General features: G+C 33.9%; 1 protein-coding gene across 1 annotated transcript in view; it reads left to right on the top strand.

The window, feature by feature from the left end:
* The first annotated feature begins 4182 nt into the window (after nucleotides 1-4182).
* LOC115429144 (collagen alpha-1(I) chain-like) overlaps nucleotides 4183-15240 on the top strand; it is a 112138-nt gene continuing 101080 nt past the window's right edge. Inside the window, exon 1 of the mRNA XM_030148391.1 lies at nucleotides 4183-4595. Within this exon, the coding sequence (XP_030004251.1) occupies nucleotides 4548-4595 (48 nt within the window). The 5' untranslated portion in view covers nucleotides 4183-4547. The remainder of the gene's footprint in view (nucleotides 4596-15240) is intronic.

Below are 15240 nucleotides of genomic sequence, written 5' to 3'. Positions count from 1 at the left end.
CCTGCAGAGTGAACACCAGGCCGTCATCTGGGCCTGGTCTGGTTCCAGCGCAGGCAGCAAACGTCGTATCCCCTCAAATACAAGTTTCTGAAGGTAGAGGAAAGGAAATGAGGTGCACAACACCGGGAGACGAGCCGAGCCGAGCCGAGTCGAACTGGTTCCATGGAGTGGAAATGAGGCAATAGAGGAATTAGTAAAGCATCTTCAGTTACACTTTCACTTACCCCCCCCCCCCCCCCCCCCCGGGCCTGGCGTCATCTGTTATTATTATTTGTACATACTGTATATGGTATATTTTCTGTGTAGAGATGGAAATATAAAAGACAGTTAATGCAAACGTACCCGTTTGTACTCTTTTATTCCCATCACCCAGTGAGAATCGATAATGAATCGGATCGATAAGCAAAATCGCTAATGGAATTGGAATCGTTAAATTCTTTTGGATTTCCATCCCTAAATATAAGGTGTTATTATTATTATTATTATTATTATTATTATTATTATTATTATTATTATTATTATTATTATTATTATTAAATGGACAGTGTCGTCCATCCAGATGCCTGTTGAACCAAACCCTGTGTGTTTTCCCAGCAGTCTTTAAACCAACACACTTTACATTGTTGTCATTGACATTTGACTGAACAGGCAGCTTTTACAAGGATCCGCTGTGATCCCTATGTCTCAGGTCACTGACTTCTGCCTCTCTGGGCACAAACAGACGTCTTTATCTGAAGTGTAACAGCCAAGTTGATGAGGACGAGTCATTTTACAGTTTGAGCAAAGGTTTACTGTCCTTCCAGCCCTTAGAGGTGGTGTTGGTGTCATTTTTCCTGTTAGTTCAGTTTTCAGCTCAGTAGCTGATATAGGCCATCAGCTAGTCCAATGGTTTCCAACCTTTTTTTGGCTCATGACCCCATTACATCATACCATAACATCACAAATTTCTGGCAACTCCAGACGTTCAAAGCAGAGACTTTTTTGGGGGTTTTTTGGCTAAAAATTTTTTTTTCGATCACGTAATAGTTTGCTATACTATGATGCAAATAAACATTAATTTTAGAGGACATTTAGTCTATATAATGTATATTGTTCTGGATGGAGGCAGTAAATCCAGGTGTAGATTACTGCACAAAGGGAGAATTTGATTTTCTGGTCAGGATATGTAGTCAGTCATTAATTAATGCTGTCAGTCATTAATACTGAACAAACAAGAACTCAAACTATGAATTATGAAAGAGCTGCAACATCTGAAATCGACCACAGTGAACATTTGACAGATTAACAGAACCACAGTGCTGCAGTTTCACACTCATTGGAATCGTCTCTGTCAACTCACCATATATTTTTATTTCTAAGTTTTTGTTTTTATTTTTATCAATTACTATAAATTTCAGGCGACCCCATTTGAATTCCAGGCGACCCCACGTGGGGTCCCGACCCCAAGGTTGAAAAACTCTGAGCTCTTGTGAAGGGGCAGTGTCTGTCGCCATCTTCGTCATTATCTTTGCCTTCATTGTCTTTGTTAGCAATTTCATTTTGGCCCATGACCTTTGACCTTGAGACGAATTTTTTTAAATATTAAATGTTCCTTTCCTTCTAATGGTCCATATTTTAATGGTTTAAAACATGTAAATGGTTACAGATATTAATATAGTTACTATTGAGCACTGATAGAAAGTCATATATGGACTTTCATTTGGGTTCATGACCTTTGACCTTGAGTGACCTTGAATGGTCCAAGTCAAGGTCACCAGTGTCTACGTTTCAATAATATTCTTCTCCGAAACTACTGGTTGGATTAATTTCAAATGATTTTGTAGCTTCCTTCAGACAATGTCTACAAAGTTTGTTCACATTTTTGAGAAATGTAGATTTTTTTAAATTTTTTAAAGAATTTTTTAATGTGAAAAAATATGCCTTTACTTCTAATGATCCATATTTTTATGGTTTATAACATGTATATGGTTGCAGATATTAATATAGTTACTATAGAGCACTGATAGGAAGTCATGTATGGACTTTGATTTGGGTCCATGACCTTTGACCTTCAGTGACCTTGAAGGGTGCAATGACTACATTTCTACAATCTTCTTCTCCAAAACTAGTGGTTAGATTCATTTCAAATTATTTTTGTAGCTTCCTTGGGACAATCTCTACCAAGTTTGTCCATGGTTTTGAGAATTTTTGCTTTTTGAATTTTTGGCAACTTTTTGAAATATTACAAATTTGCCTTTATTCATAATGAGCCATATTTTGATGGTTTATAACAAGATATTATTATTATCTTATATTATTATTATTATTATTATACCGTTTTAAGACATTTTGATCTTTGAAATTTTATTAATTTCTCAACATATTAAAAATCAGACTGGAAAGTAAAAGTTTTGGCTTTTTTACAGTAAATAATTGCCTTGATTGGAACAACATGATGCCACAACTTTTTTTTTTAAGATGCATTTTATTTATTTATTTATTTATTTATTACCTCCGCCAAGGAGGTTATGTTTTTGCCAGGGTTTGTTTGTTTGTTTGTTTGTCTGTCCGTTAGTGTGCAACATAACTCAAAAAGTTATGGACAGATTTGGATGAAATTTTCAGGGTTTGTTGGAAATGGGATAAGGAAGAAATGATTACATTTTGGTGGTGATCGGGGGTGGGGGGGCCCACGGGGGGGGGGCACTGATCAGCCTTGGCAGAGGTCTGCGCTCTCCGAGTGCTTCTAGTTATTTTATGGAATGTCCTTTGCAGCTTTGGACATAGTCTTTTTTTTTCTTTTTTTTTTTTTTTTTTTACAGAAGATGAAAATGCACTGCTGGGTCTCAGGAGGTTTTAATGGTCCATATTTTGATGACTTATGACATGGAAATGGTTACAGATATCAATATAGTTCCTATAGTTACTACAGAAGAATCTGACATTCTCACAAATTTAACTTATTTTTGATTGGTATTAGAACGTGCCAGTGAATCCAGGGTGGGGGAAGCAAAATTTACAATGAACATTTAGTTGGTTTTTTCTCAGCAGGCACTAGGTCAATTGTTTTGAAACCAACATATATTGATGTCATAATCATACCTAACCACTATTATCCATACCTTTTCAGAAACTTTTGCCATATGAGTAATCAGGAAAGCAAACGTCAAAGAGTGTGTGATTTGCTGAATGCACTCGTCACACCAAAGGAGATTTCAAAAATAGTTGGAGTGTCCATAAAGCCTGTTTATAATGGAAAGAGAGAATGACTATGAGCAAAACTATTACGAGAAAGTCTGGAAGATACTATTAAAGAAGAATGGAGAAGTTGTCACCCGAATATTTGAGGAACACTTGCGCAAGTTTCAGGAAGCGTGTGAAGGCAGTTATTGAGAAAGAAGGAGGACACATAGAATAAAAACATTTTCTATTATGTACATTTTCTTGTGGCAAATAAATTCTCATGACTTTCAATAAACTAATTGGTCATACACTGTCTTTCAATCCCTGCCTCAAAATATTGTAAATTTTGCTTCCCCACCCTGTACAGGGCCATTACTCCTGTTTTTTGTGTTGTTTTTTTCTCATTAGTTCTGTGTTTTGAGGTGTTCTGTTGTTTCCACAGGGCTGTCCTGGTGATCCGGGCCTGACTGGGTTTAAAGGTGATAAGTAAGAGACAAGGTTATTATCGTTAACAAAAACTAATGAAATGATGAAACTAGAATTGAAAAAAATTTTTTTTTCGGTAACTGAAATAAATAAAAACTGTAATTAAAAGAAAAAATAATAACTAACTGAAACTGTATTGTGTGCTTACAAAACTAACTAAAATGTATAAAAATTATGGATCAATTCCCTTCATTTTCGTTTTTGTCAATGTTGGATTGATATAAAATCGATTTATTTCCCTCAAGCAATTTTAGCTGCTGGCACCCATATGATATTTAACGTCACTTGTCGTTTAAAGATGGTTTCTCGTCCCCACTCTACCTGGAAACATGGAGACTAAAGTTGGGAGAAAGCAGAAGAGTCCTGTCTGGGATTTATTTGAATGTGACGGTGAAGAAGATAAAAGATATTAAAAAAACTAAAACTAAACTAAAACTAAGCATTTAGAAAATAATTTAATTTAAACTAATAAAAACAAGCAAACCTGCTCTAAAAACTAATTAAAACTAACTGAATTAGAGAAAAAAAAGTTAAAACTAAATAAAACTAAACTATAATTAAAAAAAATTCAAAACTATTATAACCTTGGTAAGAGAACAGTTTCTACCCTGACACACCGTTATGTTGTTTTAACTCCATCTGACCTGTGAGGATGGAAGTACACGTGGTGTTTTTGCGTCTCAAAAAGCAGCTTGTTTTCTTCCATCCTTTCCATCCTCTGCTCCACACTCCTGCCGTCTCCTACTGTAAGACGAACTCTACCACATAAATCGATTGGTCTTGCAGAAAAGTCACTCCCACTACCACTTCCTCTTGATTCCTCACAGGGTAAAACAGGCCCTGAAGGGAATCCGGGAAAACGGGGGGAGCGAGGACCTCCTGGAGTGCCAGGTTTACCGATGCTGTACCTGTGGAAGAACACAGTGGAGGAGTGGGCCGCCTTCCAGGTAACATGACCACAGGGAATCTATACTACAAACAAAAAGTTAGAATATTTCTTTTTTTTTTTGGTCATTTTGGCCATTTGTTTAAAAAAAAAAAAAAAACAACTCTGTCTGGTCATTAAAAAAAATGTGTTTCAGTTCAGTTCTCATACAAAAAAGTAAAAAGCACTCTGCAAGAATCCCAACTGAAAAAAAATAGCTAAAAAATTAGAATTATATTTAACTTTTTGTTTGTATTGTGGTTTATTTAATGCAGTGGTTTCCAACCTTTTTTGGCTTGTGACTCCATTTTAACATCACAAATATCTGGCGACCCCAGTCATTCAAAACAGAGACTTTTTTTTTTTTTTCAAAAATTAATTTGTTTTTGATCAAGTAATAGTTTGCTGGTATATACTATGTTGCAAATAATCATTAATTTGAGATTACACTTAGTCTATATAATGTATATTATCATGGGCGGAAGCAGTAAATCCAGGTGTAGATTACTACACAAAGTGAGAATTGGATTTTCCTTGGTCAGGATATGTATAGTCAGTCCAGCTTGGATTTACAAGGCTGACAATTAATACTGAACAACCAAGAACTCAAACTATGAATTATGAAAGAGCTGCAGCATCTGAAAGCGACCACAATGAACATTTGAAAGATAAACAGAACCACAGTGCTTCAGTTTCAGACTCACAGTTTGTCATGTCTTTTATGTATTAGGATTGTAGTGCGTTTTTTAATTTAATTTAATTTTTTTTTAATAATTATTTTTATTATTTTTTAATTTTTTATTCTATTATTATTATTATTATTATTATTATTATTATTATTATTATTATTATTATTATTATTATTATGGGAGGTTTCACAACAAAAATGTTGTATAAATGTAATGTGAATAAATGTGAATGTATAACATGTATAAGCACTGATAAACTGTCCAAATAGTTTTTATGAGTGGATTGTACAACTGAGTCTCATTGAAAATTATATAATATATATATATATATATATATATATATATATATATATATATATATACATATATATATATATATGTAATCTGATTTATTTAAGACATGTAAATATTCTTTATTAAACATTAAAAAGTAAAAAAAAAAAAAAAAAGCAAAATCTCATGTAAAGTTAGGTCAAAAAATTGTATTTTAATTATGGAAAATTACCGTATTTTTATGAGATGGTTATTTTCTGTTATTAACAGTATTTTTTCGGCACCCCTGCTGCTGGAATATTACTGTTTTTTTAGTTTTGTTTTTTTATAGTGTAAGTATGGCACCATCCTCGACGCAGCACATGGAAGATTTAACCTGAACCTGATATCAGAACAGATCAAATGTTTCCTTCCCAGCAGCCTTAAAAGTCATTGTAAATTCTTGATCCCCACTGAAACCATCACCACCATAAACACGTGGACCAAAACCCCAGCGCTCTTTCATCTGATCCTGCAAAGTATTTTACCATTGAACAGTAAAATAACATCAGACAGATGTCAGCGCCGTCGCCTCATACATACGTAGGTAAACTCTGTTCTTCTGTCTGACCTGCAGTCCGTTTATCTACCATTAGATCCTGCATCTAAAGCATTTTACAGCAAGTTCTGGTCCTGAATTTTCTGGATCTTTGGTGCTTTTCCAAATGTTTCACATATACAGTACATGTGTAAAGTCCACGTACAACATTCTGTTTGTTGGTTTAGTAAAGTTCTAATGTCCACACATCTGACATACGTGAAGTATGTACAGCAGGAAAAACTGAAGTTTAAGGAAAAAACAACTTCTATAAACCAAAGTGGTCGTATTTAACGTGACCTCCATTTGACCGTAACATGTGCCAAAACAAAAAAAAAAGAAATCAACATGAATTAAAAAAGAACTGAAAAAAATCCACAAAATGACCAGAATAATCGACAAAATGAACAAAATAATCAACAAAATTAGCAAATAATCACAAAATGAGTAAAATGACCAACATAATCAACAAAATGAACAAAATAATTACCAAATGAGTCAATAATCAAAAAAATGAGTAAAAATTAGCAAAATAATCAACAAAATGAACAAAATAATCAACAAATGAGTAAAAATGACCAAAATAATTAACAAAATGAGCAAAACAATCGACAAATGAACCAAAAAATTGACAAAAGAGCAATGTAATCGACAAATTGAGGAAATCATCAACAAAATGAGTAAAAATGAGCAAAATAATCCAAAAAAATGAGCAAAATAATCAACAAAATGAGTAAAATGACCAAAATGATCAACAAAAAAAAAAACAAGATTATCAACTTTTTTTTTCATTATATACATTTGTATGTTTTACTCTGTGTTCATTCAACGGCAATATAATGGACTGAAATACTTTAAAATAGGAACTGTTTTGATACTTATAAAGTTTTTTCTTGTTAAAGTGGAATAATAACAGCAACAACAAAATAAAAACAAACAAAAAATCCTCGAAGATTTTATCAGTACTTCACTAATAAATTTGATAGTACAAACGGTTCCAAATGATGCTAGCATGTACTTTTATTGCAAAATAAAAAGAACGTTCTTGTGGAAAGACCTCCAAACGACATCCAAACCTGTGTAGCTAAGTCTTCCATAAACGTCAGGATAACGCTCCGACCCAAACACCAGCTAAGCCTCTGAAAACCAAAGCAAAACCCAGGGTTTAGTGAAGGTTTTCCATGCCAAGAAGGTGTTAGGGTAACGTCAGCTGAGTCGGGCTTCAGTGGCCTGTGGACGGGATTAGAAAGGTTTATCCCATACATGCAGGGGTCGGCCACACACTAGAAGGTTGGTAGTTTGATCCCCGCCTCATGTCCACAAGAATCTCAATCAAACACAAACTTAAGTGTTCAGACAAAGACTGAAACACATTTTGGTGCCATTAAGTTAGAGATATGTTCTACAAATGCACCATATTTACCAAACACTATGTGGGCAAAAGTATGTGGACACGTTGGATTCAGGTGTTTCTTTTCTAACAGGTCTGGGATACAAAACAATAATGACTAATGCCAGAATATAGTTTTATATTATGGGATAAATATTACTGCATTGGTTAGTTTGGGTTAAATTGTTATCTTTGCTTCAAAATGCCAAAACTATATGGACAAAAATATTGGGACACATCATGTCTACAGCTGTAAGATGTCCTGTTCATGATGATTTCCTTGAAGTTTAATGGTCGAGTTTCTTCCTCTGTGAGATGTGAAGAAAGTAGATGGTTAGTTGTGGTAGAAAATTAATATTTACAGTCAGAGTATGAAAAGTATTTAATAAATTTAAGGTGAGAACATTTAGTATCAGTCATGGACAAAAATTCAATCAGTCACTGTTGAGAGAAATGAAGTCAAATCCATCTCTGAGGCATTTTAGAAGCAAAGATATCAATTTAACCCAAACTAACCAATGTAATGATATTTATCCCTTTATATCCACAGTACATCCACCCATATTACTGCCTTATCATGTACATTCTGTATATTTTGCACTTGCTGCATATTGCACTTCTGGTTAGAAGCTAATGTAATCTAATGTAATCTAGTCTAATCTAATATAGTCTAATCTAATGTAATATAATATAATCTAATATAATCTAATATAATATAATATAAACTAACGTAATGTAGTTTAATATAATCTAGTCTAATTTAATCTAATATAGTCTAATCTAATGTAATATAATATAATATAATATAATATAATATAATTTAATCTAATCTAATGTAAACTAATGTAATCTAGTTTAATATAATCTAGTCTAATTTAATATAATCTAAACTAATCTAATATAATCTACTTTAATTGAATCTAATCTAAACTAATCTAATCTAGTCTAATCTAATCAAATCTAATCTAATAGAATCGAATATAATTTAATTTAATCTAATCTAATCCAGTCTAGTCTAATATAATCTAACCTAAACTAATGTAATCTAGTCTAATATAATCTAATTTGATCTAATCTAATTCAATCTAACATAATCTAGTCTAATTTAATCTAATCTAAACTAATCTAATCTAGTCCAATATAATCTAATTTACTCTAATCAAATTAATCCAATCTAATGTAGTCTAATCTAATCTAAACTAATCTAGTCTAGTCTAGTCTAATTTAATCTAATGTAATCTCGTATAATCAGATCTAGTCTAATCTAATCTAATATACGCTAATCTAATCTAATCTAATCTAGTTTAATTTAATCTAATTTTATCTAATGTAGTCCAGTCTAATTTAATCTAATCTAATATAATCTAATCTACTGTAATCTAATCTAATCTAATCTAGTCTTGTCTAATCTAATCTAATCTAATCTAATCTAATCTAATCTAGTTTTGTCTAATCTAATCTAATCTAATCTAATCTAATCTAATCTAATCTAATCTAGTCTTGTCTAATCTAATCTAGTTTAGTCTAGTCTTGTCTAATGTAGTTTTTCTTTTTACTCAACACTTCCTCCACTGTTTGTTCTGAAAGAGTCGGAAGTTTATCTTTTTTTTTTTTTTTTTTTTTTTTTTTAAATCTAGCTTTTTTTTGGGAGGTCAAAGGTCACCAGGTGTTGTTTTGTTGTTGTTTCTATAGTTTTTTTGGGAGGTCAAAGGTCACCAGGTGTTGTTTTGTTGTTGTTTCTATAGTTTTTTTGGGAGGTCAAAGGGCACCAGGTGTTGTATTTTGTTGCTTATATAGTTTTTTTTGGGAGGTCAAAGGTCACCAGGTGTTGTTTTGTTGTTGTTTCTATAGTTTTTTTGGGAGGTCAAAGGGCACCAGGTGTTGTTTTGTTGTTGTTTCTATAGTTTTTTTGGGAGGTCAAAGGTCACCAGGTGTTGTTTTGTTGTTGTTTCTATAGTTTTTTTGGGAGGTCAAAGGGCACCAGGTGTTGTTTTGTTGTTGTTTCTATAGTTTTTTTGGGAGGTCAAAGGGCACCAGGTGTTGTATTTTGTTGCTTATATAGTTTTTTGGGGAGGTCAAAGGTCACCAGGTGTTGTATTTTGTTCACATTGTAGAACATTTTAAATTTGAATGAGTCCATCTGAATCAAACTGGACTGAAGACAGACCATGATTAAAGACACCATGGGATGTTTTGCCTCGACTCTTAAATTCTGACCCTAAAAATAACCGAGGACGCAGATGGATGTGAATGTTTTCAAAGTGCGTTGCATCTGAAAGGGATTAGCATCCTTTATTTTTGATGATAATTGTCGTATTTACTTGCAGTTTTCAATGTGGTAGCAGTTACTGGGTTTTTGTTTTGCAGAGTTGTTTACAGGCTGAACATTCATGCATTTACATGGAGATGATGATAACCAGCACTGACCAGTCTAATTAACATCTAAAATCTGAAAGTAGAACGCCAAATGTCCTGCAGACGACTCAGATGACTATTACACCTGTGTTGAACAAGCACAAATGTTAAAAAAAAAAAAAAAAAAAATGAAACACAGTAATGATTGAAGGATTTTTTTGACCAGTATGTTGAGTCTCAGATGCCAGAAGATGTTCACAAAAACATGTCTTTGTTGGTTACATGACTCATTTGATATCAAATGGACTTTACAGTTGTTTTGAGGATGTTTTTGTTTTTTGTTTTTTCTCCATTGAACGATTCCAACCAAATCCTTCTGTCCTGGTTCAACAGAGCTGAACTCGTCCTAGAATGACCTCCACACTGAGAAATGAGCACACGACTGTAAAATAGGAATGCACCCATACCGATACCAGTGTCAGGCATCGGCTCCGATACTCAGTGTGTGTACTCGTATTTGTACTCGTAAAAGATATCCGATACAAGTGCACCGATACCACTTATGGCCGTGTAATATTCCCAGTTCAGTGCAGCAGGTACGAGGAGGAGGAATAATATGTGTGGAGTGTGAAGAGTGTGGAGATTTAACCAAATAAATGACGGTGATAAAAGCAACGCTGACTGCAAGTAACGTTACAGACACAGACGGATACGGACGCAGCGTTCTGTCCGTCCTCTGCGTACATTCCATCCATTTTCCAGGTGCTGGCGGATGCGTACCCAGATGGAGAATACCAGCGGGTGTACAGAGCGGTGCAGACCGCCGCCAGCGGAAGTGAAAACCAAACTTATCGCTCATTTCTCTTTTCTCTTCCTGCTGAAGCTAAACTTTTAAACCTTACCAGAGAAAACGCTGCAATATTAGTATCACATTAGTGTTACCTCTGTCGTCTCCATGTTTGTTATTACTGACTTTCTTCTTCTTCTTCTCAAAAACTTTACTCTTCTTCATGGTATTTGTCCAGTATGGTTAATTAAGAGCGGCGCCCCCTGGTGGATTAATTGAGAAACACTCATTCCAACACATTAAATGTCAGTAGCAGCACTTTGTTCCAGTCAGACTAATGACAACGACAATAAAGCACATTTACAAAAGGAACTAACAACTGGAATGGGATTATTAAGTACTCGTATCGGTACTCGGTATTGGCAAGTACTCAAATGTAAGTACTCGTACTCGGTCTGGAAAAAAGTGGTATCGGGTGCATCCCTGCTGTAAAATATCCAGAGTATTTTTCAGTTAACCCTATAAGCAGGGTGCAATTTGTTGGGGGGGTGGGGGGTCAACTGCCCTCTGGTTTTTACATCCCTACTTCTGCTCAATGAATTTAAACCTGGGGGGGGGCAACCATCCAATGTAAATAACAGCAGGTTGTGTCAGTTTTCTTCCACTTATATCCTACGTCACTGACACTAACGTTCACCTGAACTGAACTGTCGCAGTCTCAGAATTCGCAAACGTCCCCATGCACTGGGGTGCAGTAAAGGGGGGGGTAAACGTCACAAATTCATGGGACCCAGCATTTGTGGGGGGCCCATAGAGCAGTGGAAGGGGTCCAGTGGATACAGGTTAGAAGTTGTGAAAATTTCATGTAAGATCTGCTGTTTAATAGAGGAACAGAACCAGGAGTGTAAAGTTTCACTTTCGTTTCACACCAGCGTTATCCCCACCCCGCTCTGACAAAAAAACACCCCCCCCTCTGTTTTTTGACAAATCACACCCTGCTTATAAAGACTACCATTATAACAGCCCGCCTTGACTTTTTTATGGTTTTTTGCAATAGAAGTAGCAGGAAATGTCTTTTTGCCAATTCTTTTTTTCTAAGAACTTAACTTTTAAAATCTGCCCATTAATTATGTTTATTATTTGTAATAAATGCTTAAAACAGTGTAATAGTAAAAAAATGAAGAAAATAAAACTTGCATTTTGTAATAATATTTGTTATGAAAAATAACTGAAAATGTTCTGAATGAAACTTTATGAGATTATATAAATAAACTTTAAACTTTAAACTATGTTCCATGTGCTTTAACACTTTAGTTTGTCTACATCAGGGGGGTCAAGCTCATTTTGGTTCAGTTCCATATTTAGCCCAATTTGATCTCAAGCGGGCCAGACCAGAAAAATAATGACTTGATATCCTATAAAATTATGACAAATACAAGTTTTTCATTTTGTTGTAGTACAAAAAACTCCAATTAAATTATGAAAATATTTACATTTACAAAAAAGATGTGAATAACCTGAAAAAAAAGAAATTTTATTTGAAAATTAGTGCAATTTAACAATATTATGCCTCGACTTACTATTTATACTTGTACATTTACACACAATGTTACATAAACATTTGGCAACAGGCAGAATATTGTTAAAATTTTGGAGTTTGGAACTAAAATTTGAACAATTTCTACAATATTCCATGTCTTATTGTTAACACAACTCCAGATCACAGTGGATCCATAAATGCACCAAACATTTAGTAACAGGCAGAATATTGTTAAAATTGCACATTTCAGGTTGTTCATCTTTGTTTTTATTCATTTATCTATTTATTTATTTGTGTTTTATACTGAAATAATAGTTTTGTAAATGTAAATATTTTCACAGTGTAATGTTATTTTTTTCACTTAAATTTTTTCCACATAATTTTTCACAAAGAAAATTTGTTGTTGTCATTATTTATGGCTTATTGTGTTGTTATTTTGACTGTAGATCACATTGGTCTGTATGTGGAACCTGAACCAAAAGGGTCTGGACAACCTGGACTGTTCAGGTTCATTTGTGCACTTTCATCCTGCAGGGCCGGAATGGACCCTTTGGCGGGCCAGATTTGGCCCCAGGGCCACATGTTTGACACCTGTGGTCTAGATCATTCTGTGTCCATGTTCTTATTTTCATTTCTTTGTAGTCAAGTGTTTTTCAACCTTGGGTCGGAACCTCATGTGGGGTAGCCTAGAATCAAATGGGGTCACCTTAAAATTTTTAATAACTGATTAAAAAAACCCAACAACTTAGTAATAAAAAAATCTACGGTGAGTTGACAGAGACAATCCATAAAAGACATGACAAACTGTGAAGCTGAAACTGAAGCACTGTGGTTCTGTTTATCTGTCAAATGTTCATTGTGGTCAGTTTAACCCTTTCATGCACGAATTATGAGAACCTTAATCAAGATTTTTTTCCCTGAGTGTTTTCATTTCTCTTTAAACGTGAAAAAAAAACAATGTGATTGAAAAATTTCTCATAGAAAAAAATTTAAAAAAAATAGATAAAATAAATAAAAAGTAAAAAAAACAAACAAAACAAAACATAAAAAAAAAGTTTAAAAAAATACAGCATAATAATAATAATAATAATAATAATAATAATAATAATAATAATAATAGTAATAATAATAGTAATAGTAATAATAATAATAATCAGCTGGACACCTTGCGTTTAATTTTTGAAGCAAAGAAATATGTATTTACTGATAAACTGTGTGAAAACTATGAGGGAGGGCTTGTGATTCTGGGGGTTTATGCTCAGGGGAGATCTACACAAGGTTACCAATTCATGTCAGAAAAGATATGTAATGTCCTAAAACTTTAATAAAGATATATGGGAAAAAAAAAAATCCATGACTATACAAGAGAACAGCTGTAGAATAGCTGTCCACTGTAGTGACCAGTATACATGAAAGGGTTAATGTGTACTGTCTCTGCTACATAAACAAACAAACAAACAAACAAATAAATAAATAAATCGTCCTAAAAGGGTTAAAGCTGTGAACAGGTGTAGTCGTGCTGATTCATTCTTACATAATTCCCTAAAATCCTCCAGACGTCTTGGTTCTTTCAGCCGTCTTCCTCCATCCCATTGGTTCTCTGTACTATCTGTATGACCTTTGACCCCTCCGTTGCAGAGCTGGCGTGCCAGCGGCCGCTGCGTCCTCATGTGTCGGCTCTGTCTCACAGCTGTACGTTGTAGAAAACCCACTCTGAATGTCAGCGTGATGCACAACTTCAAGGCCACGATTGGAAAAAGATGAAGCAGGAATAAAAGTCTGCGAAGGCGACGTTAAGCTTCAGCGCTTTGAACTTTACGTGGTCGATCGCATGCACTTCAGAGTCAAAAATACATTAAAAACCAGGCCTTTAACGACCGAAACAATAGGACTGAAGAGAATGTAGAAGGTTTTATGATGAGCTGACAGACGAGGGTTTGGTCCGACAGGAAGTGGATCACTGATCAGTGAATCCATGAAAGGATCAGGATCAGCAGACGAACGACCTGAACGATGAATATGAAGAAAACAGCTGTTTTCTGTTTTCTGGGTCAGGAACATCTGTCCGCTTTTTTTTGTTCTTTAGAGATTCAGTGAAACATGTTCAGGAGGAAAAAACACAAAATGTAGATGTTTGTTCAATAACGGAGTGAATGAACGAGAGAAAAGAGGAATCATTCTAATGAGTCGACATCTTACATTGGATTTGTTCAACTCATCCTACTCTTTTCTTTTCCTTTTTCCTTTCTTTTCCTTTTTCTTTTCCTACTTTCTTTTCCTTTTAATTTTTTTGATTCATTTCTTTTCATTTCATTTAATTTTTTTTCCTTTCCTTTCCTTTCCTTTCCTTTCCTTTCATTTCTTTTCTTTTTTCTTTTCCTTTTTTCTTTTCATTTCTTTTCATGTTGATTTTCCTTCTTTCTTTTCCTTTTCATTTTTTTGATTCTTTTCATTTCATTTCTTTTCGTTTCATTTCTTTTCTTTTTTCATTTTCCTTTTTTCTTTTCCTTCTTTTCTTTTTTCTTTTCCTTTATTTTTTCTATTTGTTCCTTTTCATTTCATTTCTTTTTTTCTTTTCCTTTTTCCTTTTTTTCTTTTCCTTCTTTCTTTTCCTTTCTTTTTTCGATTCGTTTCTTTTGTTTCTATTTTCTTTTCCTTTCTTTTGTTTTTTCTTTTCTTTTCTCTTCTCTTTTCTTTCCTTTCTTTTCTTTTCCAGTAGTATTATTATTTTCCATCTTTTTCTATCATTCATTACTTCCTTAATTATTCTTATTTATTTTGTTTTATTCATTTCTTCATGTCTCTTTTTTCCACTTGTTCATCCATACTCATAATCCATACTTCTAATGGTCCATATTTTGATGCTTTATAACATGTAAATGTTTACAGATATCAATATAGTTCCTATTGATCACTGATAGAAGTCATATATGGACTTTCATTTGGGTCCATGACCTTTGACCTTGAGTGACGATGAAGGGTCAAACTCTAGGTCACCAATGCCTAGATTTTTTTATGTATCTTCCTTGGGACAATGTCTACAAAGGTTGTTCACG

Source organism: Sphaeramia orbicularis, chromosome 12, assembly GCF_902148855.1.
Source record: "Sphaeramia orbicularis chromosome 12, fSphaOr1.1, whole genome shotgun sequence".
Taxonomy (NCBI): Eukaryota; Metazoa; Chordata; class Actinopteri; order Kurtiformes; family Apogonidae; genus Sphaeramia; species Sphaeramia orbicularis.
This window is presented reverse-complemented; position numbering and strand designations above follow the sequence as displayed.